Below are 16,049 nucleotides of genomic sequence, written 5' to 3' on the forward strand. Positions count from 1 at the left end.
GCACGCTTGTCATGAGATGATCGGTTTTCATTCTCACAAAATTGTAACTATGTAAGTGTGCTTATTAAAAGAACATAAACTAAAAAAGTTACAGGAATTAAAAGTTGTGGGATGGAAAAGTTATGGGATAAAAATATGGTGGAAAAATTGTGACAAAAAGTTGTAGAAAAAAGGGGAAAAAATGAAAAGTTTTTTTAAAAAGTTATGAGAAAGAAGTTACGGGAAAAAGTCATGGGATAAAAATAAATAAAAGCAGGCCCGTCAGCATAAGCCTGGAGAAGTGGGTCTGGAGTCTTCACCCCCACCATGTCCCTACAACCCCTTCCCAGTCACCCCTTTACCATTAGGTAGCAAGGTAAGACCCCTGTCTAATGGAGAGAGAAAAACAGACCCTTTACCACCTTGACCAAGGCTGAGTCCTTACATTTCTGGATGATGATGTTTGTTATTTAAGAGCCAGAGGTTGATGGATTTGGTTTGTTTGGAGGAGGTGCGATGGCCTCCTTACTCTCACCAAGGCAACTTTTCTCTTAGGGGCGCTCCCATCTTCTTACTCAGAGAGGCAGCTCAGGCAGGACAGTGGAGCTAACTGTAGACCAGGCGAGGGCACGGGCTGCTAGGGGTGACCCGCCCGTCCCCCATGTACATACTGTATCTGTGTAACATTCTGTATGTATTGTACCTAGCGGAGGTTGCAGCTGGCATATGAGGAAGAGGTTCTGATAGTTATTTGCAGCTGGGAAACTTATTTGGCAGGGACGGAGTCATGGTGATGGGACTCCTGTTTTGCTTTTTATTTGGGAATAAATGGATTTAGCCATACTGCTCAGCCTGGTATGTTCCCGTTTCCCTCAGTGGGTCCTGCAGTTTGTCCCATTGAAAGAGGAGCCCCAGAGTGTCTGAGCATGTCCAGTTGGGCTGCTGGGGATCTTCCAGGCCTGTTGCCTGGATGCTGCCTGGTGACACCTGGTGGATTTCACGGTGATTGCCATGGTGCCTAATGGGCACAGTGCAGCCCTGACAGCCAACAGGTTCAGAAGACTGATCTAGCTGTGGCCGGGAAGACAACACCAGCACCCAAGGGCACTGACTTTCACCCACTCCAAGTGTCTTCCATTCCGTCCCCCTGCCTCTCTCTCCTGTCTGCACCGGGTGGCCTGTCTGTCCCTCCAGAGTACAGGCTGCCCTGCAGGCTCCCTCCAGGTTGAGATCACGGCCCTGCCCCCTACTGGCCAGAGCGGCTTCACAGGATAAGAACCAGCTAAGCTCCAGGGACTTTCTAGGAAAAGTGTCCCTTGGAAAGGGTGTGACCTTTTCACTGCTCCCAACAGTACCCTAAAAATAGCTTGGACTTTTCCCTCCCCTGAGCTCCACAGAGAACACAGTCAGCAGAAGACACATTCTCTGTCATCCACAAATGGGTTGGATTCTCAGCCGAGGGACAGCAGGACTGGAAGAGACTGAGTCCACACAGCTGCCTGCACAGCAACCCCATGACTGCCCAGAAGGGCGGGAAGGATGGCGGGGGCTGGTTGTCCACAGGCCGGGCATGACAGGGAGGCTCCCTGGAGGTGGTGCCCTTTCGAGGGGCAATGTCAGGAGACAGCTTCCTCTTGCTGGGCCACAAGACTCTGCAAGGACAGCACAAGGACTGATTCCCATGCTAGAGGTGAGGCAGTCAGGTGTGTGTGTGTGTGTGTGTGTGTGTGTGTGTGTGTGTGAGAATTTATAGCTATTTATAGAACAGGGCAGGGGCATACCACAGAGAGAGCACAAGTTTTCAGCAATGGTCACGCCTGGATATGTCAGCTCACCACTACAACAGACTAAGTCACAGATGAAGGGGGCTGGCTTTGGGGCTGCGGGAGCCACTGTCAAGTCACAGGACACCCGCCCAGGCAGACTTGGAAAGGGAGGTCTCTGAGAAGAGAAGTGACTCCAGCAGCCATGGTCCCAGTTTCTTGGATGGAGATGGCCAGTTCTGGCGGCCAGGTCCGATGCTCTGCAATCCAGTCCCATTTCTTTCCCGGCCACACCCGTCCAGCGGCCTCTTTGGCTGCTTTCAGCCCCTACTTACTTGGTGATCCCGAGTGGGGCATGAGAGCACCTGGCGAGTAGGGTCGAAGGGATCAGGGGAAGCCTCTGGTCTGGAGAATATGGGGTGGCACTTCCCCAAGGGCAGACCAGCAGGAGGAAGCCCAGAAGCCGGGCCCGCAACCCAGGCTGGGCTGGGGACATGGCGGGGGCTGGGTATCCCGGAGCTGAACTTGGGCGACCTGCAAGGCGACAGGCAGCAAGGCACACGGACAGGAGAAATGTGCGGTTCTGCCCCGAGGCCCCGCCCCAGCCCAGTGCCAGCCACGCCCATGCAAGGAAGCTCCTCCCTGCCAGGCCCCAATGAGGTCGCCAGATTTTAAGCCCCACCCCAGCAGCACCAACAGCCCAGCTCCACCCCGCCCCGCAGCCAGTGCTCCTTGGCAAGCTCCGCCTCTCACTCCAGGTGGGAGCCACCCTGGGGAGGGGCCACGCCACTGCCCCCTTGGCACTCCTCTCGGTGGCCCAGGCTGGGGGACTTTGGGGCCGTGGGGGCCGGCCCTGGTATCTGCGTTCATCCGGGACGCTCTGCACCTGCAGCCAGGAATCGTCCACCTGCAGGCTCACGGTGGTCGTGCTCATGTCCCAGATGATGGTGAGCACCTCCTTCAGCATGTGGTGCATGCGCAGCATCTGGTCGCGCCGCTGTGCCTCTTCTGCCAACTGCTCCACCAGTGTGTTCTGGTCCCCACATGAGTACAGACTGGCCAGCAGCTCCAAGATGATGAACTCTGTGGTCTGAGAGTGGGCAATCAGGGAAGAAGGTGGGGACCTGATGCCTGTGCCGCACTGGCTGCCGTGCTGGGCCCTGCTGGGACGGTGGCTGGACTTGGAGCCCCTTGGAGTATGGCTTTTCACACCGGCTTCTACACCGCTTCAACTGGAAGATGCACCGCCCCACTGCCTTTTCTCACTCAGATGGGGACACCGAGGTCCAGAGGAAAAGACACCTGTCCAGTGTTACTGATCTGGGAGGGGACTCAGGACCTACCACGCCAATAGGATACTTGTCTATTCAGTTGTTGTTTTGTTTGGCGGGGGTGGGGGTGGTGATAGGGTCTCGCTCTGTCACCAGGCTGGAGTACAGTGATCACGGCTCACCGCAGCCTCAACCTCCTGGGCTCAAAGTGATCCTCCAATGTCAGCCTCTCGAGTAGCTTGGACTACAGTCACGTGCCACCACCAAGCCCAGCTATTTTTAGATTTTTTGTGTAGAGACAAGGTCTCACTATCTTGCCGAGGCTGGTATGGAACTCCTGGGCTCAGGTGATCCTCCCACCTCCACCTCCAGGAGTGGGAGTGGGAGCTGATGCCTGGATACAGGAGCCCTGTGGGTGAGCATTCCTGACAAAGGCTCCCAGCAACTGGTAAGCAGCAGCTGTAGACACCAGCCTGATGAATATCTCATTGTGGGGAGGGGGCCATAGCAGGAGTGGGGCTCCAGGGAAATACAGAACCCAGGCCTCAGAGGTGCTGATGTGAGAGACCCAAGAAACCTCAGCTTCGCACTTGCTGAATACCATCTGCACCTCTCAGGAGGGAGAGTGCCAGGCTCAGGAGGTCCTTGCCCAAGCAAGGGAGCTTAGAAAGGTGGCTCGGGTGGGCTCTGCCATTTTTAAGGGCTGGCAGGGGGACCCCTCTGGAGGTACTTGGAGCAGTACCGCATGCCGTGGCTTCTGAGTGAGAGTCAGCTCTGCACCCCTAAGACTGCTCCCTATCCAGAACTCACTGTGATCACGTGCTGGGTTCAGATGCCCACACAGTCTCCTGGTGGGAGCACCAGCGGTGCTAACTGTAGGCCCAGGACGGCCTACAAAAGCGTCTGCCCTGCTCTGCCTTGCTATGGAACAACTCCTGTTCTGCCTTTGGGGAGAGGTGTTCATTTCAACGATGACTGGGCTGGCCCCCATGGCACAGCTACCACAGAGAGTCTGCCGCTATCCATGCCTGAGAGCTCTAGTTCTTCTCTGAAGCCACCAGGATGGATGAATGGCAGCTTCATCCTCTTGGCCGACTCAGTTGCCTTTCATCAGCTCATCTGCTCCTAGGATCCACTCTGCCTCTGGCTGGCACCTGATCTGAATCCCAGGCTCACACCTCTGCCCACAGGCCCAGCAGCTGCTTCACCTTCAACCCCTCCCCCACCAAGCACTGCCCCTCACCAGCTACTGGGGTGCCACTAGTGCCCCTACATGGTGCTCCCTCTCCAGACCCTCAGGTCCAGCTATAGCTTCCTTTTGGAAGCCACATCTCAAGACACCAGCCCTGCTCTAGGGCCCTGTATCCCCAACTTCCGGCATCCTTCTCCCTCATTCTGGGAAGATGAACTTGCCCTGCCAGCCAGACAGCTCCTGGAGGGCAGGACACCAGGGCCTGGACCATGGTAGGCCCGGGAGTGTCTGCTGACAGTGATGCTGGAGCTGGTGCTGATGTCCACATGACGTCCATGGCACAGCAACCACCTGAGGCTGGTGGCATCTGAGCAGTGGCTGCAGAGTGGGGCCCTTACCTCTGGCTCAGTGAAGTTCACCAGGTCCTCCCCTGTGCTGTCATGCTGGGCATGGAAGAGCCGACCTAGCTGGGGACCCCGCATCACACAGTAAGAGCAGAAGCTGGAGGTTGGTGCCTGCACTGGAGCTGGCTCTGAGGCTCTGGCTGCTGAGTGGCTGGACCGACCCTGCCAGAGGCAAAAGGGGCCATCAGCCTTTGTGATCCAGGCCCAGGCCTGTGGCTGCAGAGAGGCAGCGTGACCCTGGCATGCCACTCTCAGCTCTGCCCTAGCCCCCAGCACCCAGGAATGCCCACAATCAGCACACCCACTAAGACAGACAGTGTCTGGCTGCCCTCCAGCGAGAGGAGCACTTGCTTCTGGGCCGTCACTCAGAAGTGTCTAGAGGAAGTGTGCTCACTGTCAGAGAGGCCAAAGTGGATGCCTCCGTCCAGGGCTTCTGGCGACAGAGGCGTTGGGTCTGACTGACCTGAGTTGGCTCCCCACCTCGGGGTGCTCCTGCAGGCACCAGGAACCCGAGGCTTGGCCCTCAGCACCCACCTCTGTGTGAGAACAGCACAAGCCTGCCGTCCAGCTGGGCCTGCGTGAAGCTGCACACCTCGGTGCCGGCACCGCCCACAGCACTACCCGCCCATTGCTGGGCTGCTCAATGGTCTAGACCAGGTCCTTGGGCCCAGAATAACCATCCATGCTCCTCACAGCCTCTGTTGGGATGGGCACAGTGGCCCCCTCTGACATCTGGGGACACAGGCCTGTGAAGGTTCTGCCCTGCCACGCTCACCCACCCCTTCCTCCCCGGCCCTAGGCTGCCCTGCAGCTCAGGCCCTCAGGTGGCATCGAGTCTGGCGCTGCTCTGGCTCCCCTGCACAAAAGGACCTCCCCGCATTCACCTTCCCTGTCACCCCAGGGAAGGCGACCTTCCAGGCCCAGCCTCCCTGCTCTTCCTCTGCCCTAGTCCTGTGTGTCCCTCAAGACCAGCTTGTGTCCCCTACCCAGGAAGGCCCCAGTTCTTACCCTCACCAAGTTCTCACTGCCAGAAACCCCCAATGCTGACCAACAGTGCTCCTTAATCTGTCTCACTCGTGGGACAGGGGTCTCCTTTCAGACCCTCCATGTGTGCCTAGAAGGGGCTGGGCACAGGTGGGAATGGTGATTTTAGAAATGGGCCCTCCTTCCAGCTGAGGGAGGGGTGGGAGGCACAGAGAGTTGGGGCCTGATGGTTGGCACTGTCCTGCAGCACAGAAGCAGTGGTCGGATGGGCCCAGGGGCTTCCAGAGCAGTTACGGGCCCTCCTCGTGTTGGGCAAAGGGGACCCCTTTCCAGGCCTCCCACTTGCAAGCAGAGCAGGCGCCTATTCCTGAGGTCCTGGTACCAGTCTTGCTGGGTCAATTGCGGGCAGCGCTACAGTAGGACTCACGTGCCCGGAAAACAGCCCTCTGGCATTCCTGGGCTTCCTCCCCTGGCCCTAGGGAGCCCTCAGGCCAAGCCTTGGCAGGAGGGGCCATAGTGTGGGGTGCAGGGCCCCATCGCTGGGCTCCTGGAGCAAACACAGGGGAATGGTCCCACCTGGTGGCCATGCTGCCACACAGCTATCCCACTCCGTGGTTCCACGACGCTGTGTCCCACTCTTCTGTGGCCTCCGCACCACGAGGCCACCCTCTACAGGCACATCCTAGACCACCAAAGCCCCCGCGGTGCCCCATGTCAGAGACAGCGCAAGTCAGCCCTCTTGTGGAACCTTCAGTGGCTCCTGCTGACTGGGGAGGACGCACCCCAGAAGCTGGCGTTCAAAGTCCTGCCATGTGGGCTTAGTAAAGCCACGCCCTTTCTGTTCCACCAGAACTACTTCTGCAACCATGGAGAAGTCCCATCCCATGTCTGGGCCTCAACTTCCACCTCTGCCAAATGGGGGCCCTGCTCTGCTGTGGCACAAGGGCAGGAGTTTGGGGAGCCAAGCTGTGGCCTTCACGTGCTGGGGTAAAGGTGGGAAGCTTAATGGTCCCACCCTGACATCTGCCCTTAAAGGCTTATAAGTGATTCCGTCAGGTGTTCTGGTCCTAAGCCACAGGAAAAGGAACAGCAGAGCCACCTGTGGCTGCTCAGAAGTCTGCCTACAGTATTGCAAACGTCCAATAACAAAACCTCCCACCAGTGTTCTATTTCAGCACAATCTCACATCTCTCCTTCCAACTGCGTGAGGCACATGGTAGTGGCCCCATTTTGCAGAGGAGGATACTGAGGCTCAGAGAGGGGGAGATCTGTGGCAGGAAGTAGGGGACACTGGCCTCTTTCTCAAAGCAGACATGGAGGGTGATCCCAGGAATAAGCTCACCTGCAGGCCTGAGTTTGTGGTGAGGTTGGCGGGTTGGCCATTGACAGGCAGGATGGTAACAGTGAAGGCCACAGGATGGCTCTGGCAGTCCATCTCCGAGACGTTAGCCATCAGGACAAAACTGTCTGTCAGTGTCTCGCTCCCCTCGTGCACATAGCAGATCAGCTGCTCTTCCACCGAGGGGCAGGCCCAGGGCTGGCAGTCAGGACCCAGATGCCCTGCCTTTGGGTGCAGGAGGAGACTGACTTTCAGGGCTTCAGCTTCCACTGGTGGAAAACGGGGATTATAAGTTCTGGCTCCCAGAAGAGTTGTGGGGAAGAAAGGAGATACAGTATTTATTTTATTTTATTTTTGAGACAGAGTCTCGCTCTGTTGCCTAGGCTGGAGTACAGTGGCGCGATTTCGGCTCATTGCAACCTCTGTCTCCCAGGTTCAAGCGATTCTTCTGCCTCAGCCTCCTGAGTAGCTGGGACTACAGGCACGTGCCACCATACCGTAATTTTTTGTATTTTTAGTAGAGACAGGGTTTTATTGTGATAGCCAGGATGGTCTTGATCTCCTCACCTCATGATCCACCCATCTCAGCCTCCCAAAGTGCTGGGATTACAGGCGTCAGCCACTGAGCCTGGCCTGAGATACAGTATTGGAAGCATAGGTACTTCTGAAATGTGACTCCCTGGCTCCTCTCTGTGTATAACCCCCTGGACTGGGAGTCCCTGGAGCTCCCTCCACTCTGCCCCCAGAGCTGGGCTGCAGCCCCTGGGCCTCTCTCACAGCCATACCTCTCTCCAGCAGAAGGCGCTGAGGGTCTTGGCATGAGGCCCATCTTCCTTCTGCAGGGCCCCATGCCAGGATGACTCCAGAACCTGCAGGCCAAGGCCCGGGACAGTGGAGAAGTAGGGCCCGGTGATGCGGAGCAGTGGAGGGACCAAGGTGTGGCTGCCACCCTCGGGGACGCTGAAGTTTTGCACTCCCGGTGGGGATGACAGTGGGCAGCACCTCTGGCTCTACGATACGTCCTCGAGGGGAGCGCCCAGGCTGAGGCCACAACCAGCGAGAAGGCGTCGCTCCAGGCCTCAGGGCAGGAGTGCAGGTACAGGATCCTGCCTGCGTCCACCACCTCTTGAGAGAAGCTCTGCATGGGGTCCAGGCTGGGTGGCTCATCTGCCAAGGCGCCAGGCGAAACCATCACCAGATAGCTGGCACTCAGTGGGCTCTTCACTGAGAAAACGATGTCTGCCTTCTGGGCTGCCTCCTGGGGTACCTGGTTAACAGAGGTCATGAGGACTAACAAGGGAACACAGATGGGTCTCAGAGGGGCCCACTGTGGCCCTAGGCAGCCAGAACAGGCTTGATCTTGCTCACCAGATACCACTGCTCATTTAGTCACACAAACACACACGTGGGTTCACACACAGCAGCCAGACATGCAGCTGTTCACATTTTTTGTTTTTTAAGACAGGGTCTCACTCTGTCACCCAGGCTGGAGTGCAGTGATGTGATCACAGCTCCCTGCAGCCTCAACCTCCTAGGCTCAAGGGCTCCCACCTCAGCCTCCCAAGTAGCTGGGACCACAGGCATGAGCCACCATGCCCGGCTAATAAAAAAAAATTTTTTTGTAGAGACGGGGTTTCACTGGGTTGCCCCGGCTGCTGGACACGTGTTATACCCACCCCACACACGGTTCCAGGGGGTTGGTCACACAGCTTGAGATGCACTCCCTCGGGGAGGTGTGTAATCACATGTCCCCAGACTCAGTGACACAGACACACGACTTCATCAGACACTTGACGCAGTCACACGTCACACATGTTCACATGCGCATGTGCACACGCACACACACAGGCTCCCCTGCTCAGGATCTGTTCAGGCCTGTGGCTGGTTTGCTGGCAGCGTCTTCCCCAACGCCTGCTATCACCACCCAGGACCATCAGAGCATGCCTTGACCCCCCGCCCCCCACAGAGGCACAGGCGCCCCCAACACAGGCCCTACAGAGCTCATGCCTCAAAGGCCACACGGGCTCCCTCACCTGATGGGCCATCCACAAGAGGCTAAACCACCCCCAAACTCACATTCCTGTTCTGTGCCTTTGCCCGGAATGTTCCTTTTGCCTGGAATACCACTCCCCATACTCTGCTCCCAATGGCCTGTGCTCTTCAGAGCCCGGCCCAAACACTGCCTCCTCCCATGAGGCCTTCCTGATGCCAGATCTGCTGGCTTGCCATGGGCCCCAAGCTCCAGACATGCAGACCAGAAGGGTCTCCGAAATGAGCAGTGTAGAAGAGTAAGGCCAAGAGCGGGCAAGAACTGGCCTGAGGTCACAGGGCATGTCAGTGAGCTCGCTGGAGGGCCCGTGGCTGCTCTGTGGGGTTCCTGGGTGGGCAGAAGCCCTTGACAGACCCTCCTACTCCTGGTCTGGGCTCCGAGAAGAGAGCGGGATACACAGGGGTCTGAGGCGCAGTGGCCTGTCTCCATGGCCAGCAATCCCCAAAGTTCAGGACCCGTGACGCCCTCCCAGGGAACTCACTGCAATGCAGATTCTTGGGCTTCACTTCAGAGATTCTGTAGGGCTGGTGGGGTCCAGAAATCTGCATGCTCAGCCACGCCATGGACACGAGTGGACACGACCTCTAGAGGCACACACAACTCCCAGGAGGATGGGTGTACAGCAGGCTCCCCAAAACCTCTTGGGAACACAACATATACAGGAGCACATCTGAGACACGTGCACACACACAACCTGGGACCACCACAGCCACAGCCCAAGTCACGTGTACCTGGCATGGAGGCTGGGCGGGAGGCCCTCTACCTGGTCCACTACCTCGCTCACCACCTCCAGCTGGTCCCTTCTGACTTCAGCTGCCTCTCCCTGGAAGATGTAGATCTTGTGCTGGGCCAGCTTCAGTGGGGCTAGTGGGCCCTCTAGGGCAACAGTCACTTGTAGTGTGGCATCTGTGTGCAGTGGCCCTGCTTCCATTGAGAAGGCCAGGGTGCTGCGGGGTCTGAGGCTGCCACTGTGGCCGTAGAGAATGGCCCCATTCAGCAAGTAGTGCTGGGAGACGACTGTGGCTGGCTGAGTGGCCCAGAGCAATTGTCCCTAGCGAGGACACTCTGTGACGTGGTAGTGGACCTCATCCTCACTGCAGACGTCGAGGTTGGTGTCCAGGTGGAGCTCGGCCGTGTTGATGGTACCCTGGCCTCTTTGAGGGACCATGAGGCCAGAGCCATTGGCCACAGAGAGGTAGGGCTCCAAGGTCTGCACCTCCAGCAGAGTGGTGGCCTGGTGCTGCCCATCAGACACCTGCAGCTGGATCCAGTGTGGTCTGCCCGAGTGCGCAAACAGGACTCACCTCTTCCTGAGGTCCCTCATGGATGAAGCAGTAGATGAGCTGCATGGGCTCATCCACAGCCATGATACTGCCAAAGAGGAGGTCCTTGTGGGTCAGCACCAGCTGGGCATCAGCAAAGCCCAAATCAGCACTGCTGAAGGCCACGTCGACTGTAGTCAGCAGCCGCCACCTACCCCGGGCCACATGGAAGACGTGGCTGATGATCTGCATGGAGCGTGGTCATTCACGGGCTGGATGACCACTTGGAAGACACCCCGTACCTCCTCCCAGGCCATGTCACCACTGCTCTCATCCTGGCGGGTAGCAACAAATGGGATATCACCTTCTGTGATCTCAGAATCATCATGCTGGTAGACCAGCCGGCCACACAACAGGTTTCCATTGGTGAAGGATGTCACCATAGTGGTCTTGTCCTGTGTCCCATGCCAAGTCAACCTCCCATGGCGGGGGCCACTACATGACCTCATAGAGGTACCTGGCACTGTTGAGACTCTGGAAGAGCTGGTCAGTAGAGAGGACACACTCATCATCCTCAGCCACCACGAGGACATTGGTGAGGACAGGCATGTCTAGGTCACCGCCAGTATGGATGGAGAAGGTACAGAGCAGGGAGAAATATGGTGGAGCTGTGACACAGAAACAGAAGGTGTCCTCCACTGCCACTGAGGTGCGTGCCGTGGCCCCACAGGTCACCTGGCCAGCCTGTACATCATCCTGGGTGAAGCCCTGGCCGCATGACAGCCTCGTGCCCTGTAGTTGAAGGCTGCCTTTCCTGGGAGCCAGAACCACCTCACAGTGGAAGGTTGGAGGGCTTGGGCCTGCCTCCTCCAGAGTGGCATCCACGTGGGCTGTGGTGAGGGTGTCCTGCTGGGTGTCCTGACTGTGCAGTGGCTCCAGCTGCAGCATCCACACTGTGGCTCTCTGGATGGTCACTGAGAAGGATAGATTGCTCAGGATTTCCCAGCCCACCTGCACCTCCAGATCCAGATTCTCCACGGTGTCCTCGACGTGGTGCTGTGGGTCAGTGCTCAGGTACCTCACGTGGCCCTACTCCACGTCCTGCTGGTGGAATGCCTGTGTGGCCCACCACTCAGCACCCTCCACCCCACTAGCCCCCTGCTTCTGCAGCTCCCTGAACTGCAGGGCTCCAGTGATGCGGAACAGCACGCTCACATCCTGCCACACGGCACTGCTCTCCACCGACACGTTGGTGGGCAAGATGGGCATGGCAGAGCCCTGGGCCAGGCACAGTCCTGTGCTGTGGTGGATCTGTATGGGCAGCTGGACAGCCACCACCTTCAGCATGGCCGAGGGGGGGGGTGGCCTGCAGTCCATCGCTGATCCAGAAAGTCAAGTGCTGTGCAGGGCCACCGCGGTGGTCACAGACTAGGCTGCCGGCCTCCAACTCCCGGCAGGAGAACTCGGAGCACCGGTTTCCCAGGCTGCTCCACGGTCTCAGTGTTCCACGGGGAGGCCAGAGGGGGCGCCAAGGAGCTAGAAGGCGAGGCCCTCACAGGCAGAGTCCGGGTCATAGGCCTGGAAAACCTCAGGCCCCAGTGGCTTCTGCGTGTGTTCCAGGAACACCATGAGGCTGCCATGTGGGAAGATGATGCCGGGTGGGTCACTGACAGGGTGAACCTGGAAGGGCAGGAGGTCATTTTGGCCCCTCCATAGGCATGAGGGCATGGGCACCAGAGCCGTCACTGACACCTCTAGCACCAGCTGGTCAGAGGTGTCCTCAGGGCCATCATGGATGAAGCAGGCCTTGTGGTTCACCATGTCCAGGAAGGTTAACATTTTTCATGCCTGGGCACCCGGGATGTCCAGTTCAACCTCACCCTATCATGCCCCTCAGGTCACGCTGAACAGCACCTGGGATGTGCGCAGCTCAGCCTCCATCAGGGCCAGCATGGGTTGCACATGCTGCCACTCAAGCCAGGCTGTGCCACCCTCAGCCACCACCAGTGGGCAGATAGTCAACAGCTGGGTGAAATTAGCAGACAGGGTGCAGCCCTAGCTCCGGCACGCATGGCTCAGCTAGCTCCATGGCCAGCCAAGCCTTGGTGGCCAGCATGGAGAAAGCTTCATCATGGTCACAGGCATCATCCTCATACTCCTCCACCTCCTCCAGCCTTCAGCCAGCCGCCATGTTGTGCGTCAACAAGGCTTCCCGCAGCCCCCGCCTTTGGCCATTGACACTGAGGTCTTCCATGCAGCCATTCCAGCAGGGAGGCATTGGCAGCTCCTCGTGTCAGGTCTGGGCGGTATTCCTGGAGGTGACAAGAGGCCTCTGCAACCAGCCCCCAAGAAGGAGACTGCCACGTGGCTCCAGGTAGCTGAGGACTCCTCGGTTCGAAGTACATGTGGGGTGCTGGTTCATGGAGATTTCCAGCTGGTGAATGTTAATATGGACACTGATCTTGTGGGGCTGCCTGTCAGCCACAGGCACACTGCTGAGGAGCAATGCAGTACCCTGGCCCTTCTCGACCATGGCCCACAGGTGGCCCTCAAATATGTCCACATGGATGAAGTCCCCAGGCGGGTCCCCTGCCTGGAAGGCCAAGGGTGCCTGCTGGCTCTGTGTGGTGAGTGTCAACTTCAGGGTTCCTTCATCTTGAGTGCCCCAGGCAGGGACGGCAGCTAAAGAGTGGGGCCCAGAGAAGCCCAGGGCCACATCCTCACCGGCAGAAAACTCTTCAGCACAGCCCTCACGCACGTCGGGGGTCAGAGGCCGGAGGAGGCTGCAGCCATTGAGGGTGGCTGCATGGGGCAATCTCTCAGGGGATAGCTGGTTCCCCTCAGGTAGGGCAGGCCAAGGCTCCCAATGCTCCCAACGAAGAGCCCACAGGGGACCTCTAGGGGCCTCCTAGGACTGCAGAGGAGGCGTTCGGAAACCCATCAACTGACAATGTGGCCCAGCCCTCTGAGACAGTCAGCACTGTAGCGTGGGGGATGGAGTCGCTCAGCAGCATTTCTGCTGGGGTCTGCAGCCTCAGCTCCTCCTGGCCCAGGACAAGTCTCACCTGAGGAGAGATGGGGAATGGGAGATGGGGGGGCAGCACTTTGAATCCATCATTTCCCTTATAAAACGCACAGTGGGTTCCCCACAGTTGGGGCCCCAGAGCAGAAAACCTAGGACAAGGGCCTCTGGTGCCACTCCTCTTGCCTTCCTGCCATCTCTTTATTCATCCTCCAAACACTCACCAAAGGAAACTCTGGGCCAGGCCTGAATGGGCTCTGGGGACCCTGATGTGAATCAGATGTGCTCCTTGCCCACAAGGAACTGACATATAGCAAGATGCTCTTCTAGAAACCCAACCTGTATTTTTAAATTCTCCTTCGCTTTCCTTGAGTGAGAGGTGCCAGAAATACTGTCTTGGAATCTAGATTTCACCCCTGGAATAATGGGTAACTAAGAATCCCTTGATCAGTCCCCCTACGTTTGGCAAAGTTTTTCAAGGTCACTGAGGGAAGCCAGGCTAACTGTTCAGGGATAGGGAGCCCAGGTAGATGTTCTGTGTTCGTAAACAAAAGCTCCCTGACCTGTGGTGGAGGGAGATCTCAGGAACAGATGAAGGACATAGTTCTGTCACCATGACAATGACACCAGAAATGGCTCTGGTATGGCACTCCCAGATGCTAGAACAGGTGGTGGCAGAGTATGGGAACTGCAAAACCAGAACAATAAGAGCCATGATCTTGGAGTCCTGGTACGGTGCATCTCTGTAGGGGTGTGGCATCACTGTACCCGCAGAGCTCAGCAACCATCAGTGCCAGACTGCACCACATTGGTGTTCAACAGTGACACCTTGTGGCAGTGAGCAGCAATGACAGCAGCAGACTGACCAAGCCCTAGTCCTCTTCTCACTGGGGTGTGGAAGGAGATGGTTGCCCCAAATTTGTTTTTTTGTTTTTTTCTTTCTAAAATAGAGATGGGGTCTCATTGTGTAACTCAGACCAGTCTTGAACTCCTAGGGCTCAAGTGATCTTCCCACCTTGGCCTGCCAAAGTGGTGGGATTATAGGCATGAGTCACTGCACCCAGCCTGCCCCTTATTTGGACTAAGACCCTGGGTTCTTAAACTCTTCATGGTATGGGAGAAGACTCAAGAAGGAGCCACAAGACTCCTTGATAATAAAGCTTGTGGTGTCTTGAAGGATGAAGTGGAAAAATGAAGCTGAGGCAGCACTGGTGCTGTTACTGTCGTGGACAGTGGTAGTGCAGGGAAATTGGTGCAGTGCCACAGGGATGCACGGGGTCATGGAGGCTCAGGAGGGGGCCTCGCCCAGGAGGAGGGGATGCTCACACTGAAACTTCAAGGAGAGGCTAGAGTTAGGCAGGTGCAGGGAATGAGTGAGGCACGCAGCTGGCAGAAGCAGTGTAGTGACCAAAGGCCTGGCAGCAAGTGACCATAAGATGGCCAGGAACTGAAAGCAGTTCAGTGCAGTCACAGCACAAATGGCCAGGGAGGGCTTGTGGTGGGAAACATGGTTGGAGGGAGCCGATGGGCAGAGCCAGTTCAGGAAGGATTTACCATTTCTGGGCTGCTGCTGCCCATCCCATGGTGGAGAACTTGAGACCCCAAGATAAAAGTGACTTACACAAGGTCACACAGCCAGCTGGGGTTCAAAGCTAGAGAAGGAATCTCACCCCCATCCCAGGGGGATGTCACTCACCTGCAGGCGTCCGGAGTAGAGCTGCAGCAGGAGGTGGTCAGCTGGGCCTGCTGCCAGGAGAAGGAGGGCTTGAGGTTGGGATGTGCAGAACTGCAGCTGTAGGTCTATGTCGGTCAGAGCTGTGGCCACAGACACCTCCAGGTGGTTCTCACCGAAGAAGGAAGCTGTGTGAGAGAGGGAGCTCTGGTCAAGGCTCAGATTCTTGCCTGGAGGAGGCGAGGTGCCATAGAGAGGGACGGGTGGGTTGCAGAAAGGGGTTCACGCTGGTGCACCCTCATGGTTCTGCTATATGGTGCTGCCTCTGAGCACTGCCCAGATCCCAGCATTTCCTTGGTCCTGGCACCAGAAGGCACAGCCTCACCTTGAGTCCAGTCCAGACCTTGACTTTGCAGGAGGTCAGACCCAGAAATTCCCAGCAACTCAGTTCTCCTTAGAGATTCCTGGAGCCAGAGGCCTCCGCCAGCTCTGACTCACCTCCCCTGGGCCCCAGAGGAGTCTCCCTCCCAGGTCTGGCTCCCTGACCCAGCCCAAAGGGAAACATCACTGGCCTGATCACCTGGCTTGGTGGTCACAGCCCTGAGGAATGGAGTTTCTGGAGAATCACCCCCAGTCCAGATGGATTCCTGCTGATATTCCTTCTCCTAAGTGCCCTTGTGCTTGGGCTCCTGTGCAGCACCTGCCGTGCCATGCCCTGCTTCCACGGATTGGCTGGGGCCATGGCTGGGATCTGGGGATGGTTTCAGTGCAGCCCACCTGTCCCCGCTTCTCTATCAGGTCATTCTTTCAGCTGCCATTGAGGGTGGGGGCGGGAGCTTATTGGCCTCAGTTTGCCAAGGAGCAAAGGCTCTGAGGCCAGATGGGGACCACATGCAGTGTCAAACCAAAGTGGGCCCACACTTCCTCCATTAACCCTGCTACTGCTTTCTGCTGGAGAGCTATTCACAGTCAGATCTGCTGAGCAGTCAGATCCAGCCCCATTGTTTCCACCATGGCCAAGGAACCAGGAATGGGAACAGCTGAGCTCCCAACTGCCCCAGGCCACCACTCAGGCTGAGGCTGAAGACAGGGCCTAGGAGGGGCTGAGGGT

General features: G+C 57.4%; 1 protein-coding gene and 1 pseudogene across 2 annotated transcripts; both read right to left on the reverse strand.

The window, feature by feature from the left end:
- Positions 1 to 136: 136 nt before the first annotated feature.
- On the reverse strand, positions 137 to 7,061 carry LOC115897519. Of its 2 annotated transcripts, none has more exons than XM_030930661.1 (4): positions 6,936 to 7,061; positions 5,618 to 5,733; positions 4,604 to 4,771; positions 137 to 2,832 (listed from the first exon to the last, which is right to left on the reverse strand). In XM_030930661.1, the coding sequence occupies exons 3-4, from the start codon at positions 4,685 to 4,687 to the stop codon at positions 2,074 to 2,076; spliced, it is 843 nt and encodes a 280-aa protein (XP_030786521.1). In that variant the 5' UTR covers positions 4,688 to 4,771; positions 5,618 to 5,733; positions 6,936 to 7,061; the 3' UTR covers positions 137 to 2,073. The 2 variants fall into 2 exon arrangements, with proteins under 2 accessions (XP_030786521.1, XP_030786522.1); XM_030930662.1 differs by lacking the exon at positions 6,936 to 7,061 and adding an exon at positions 6,170 to 6,903.
- LOC104660855 overlaps positions 5,258 to 16,049 on the reverse strand; it is a 34,690-nt pseudogene continuing 23,898 nt past the window's right edge.

Source organism: Rhinopithecus roxellana, chromosome 5, assembly GCF_007565055.1.
Source record: "Rhinopithecus roxellana isolate Shanxi Qingling chromosome 5, ASM756505v1, whole genome shotgun sequence".
Classification (NCBI taxonomy): Eukaryota; Metazoa; Chordata; class Mammalia; order Primates; family Cercopithecidae; genus Rhinopithecus; species Rhinopithecus roxellana.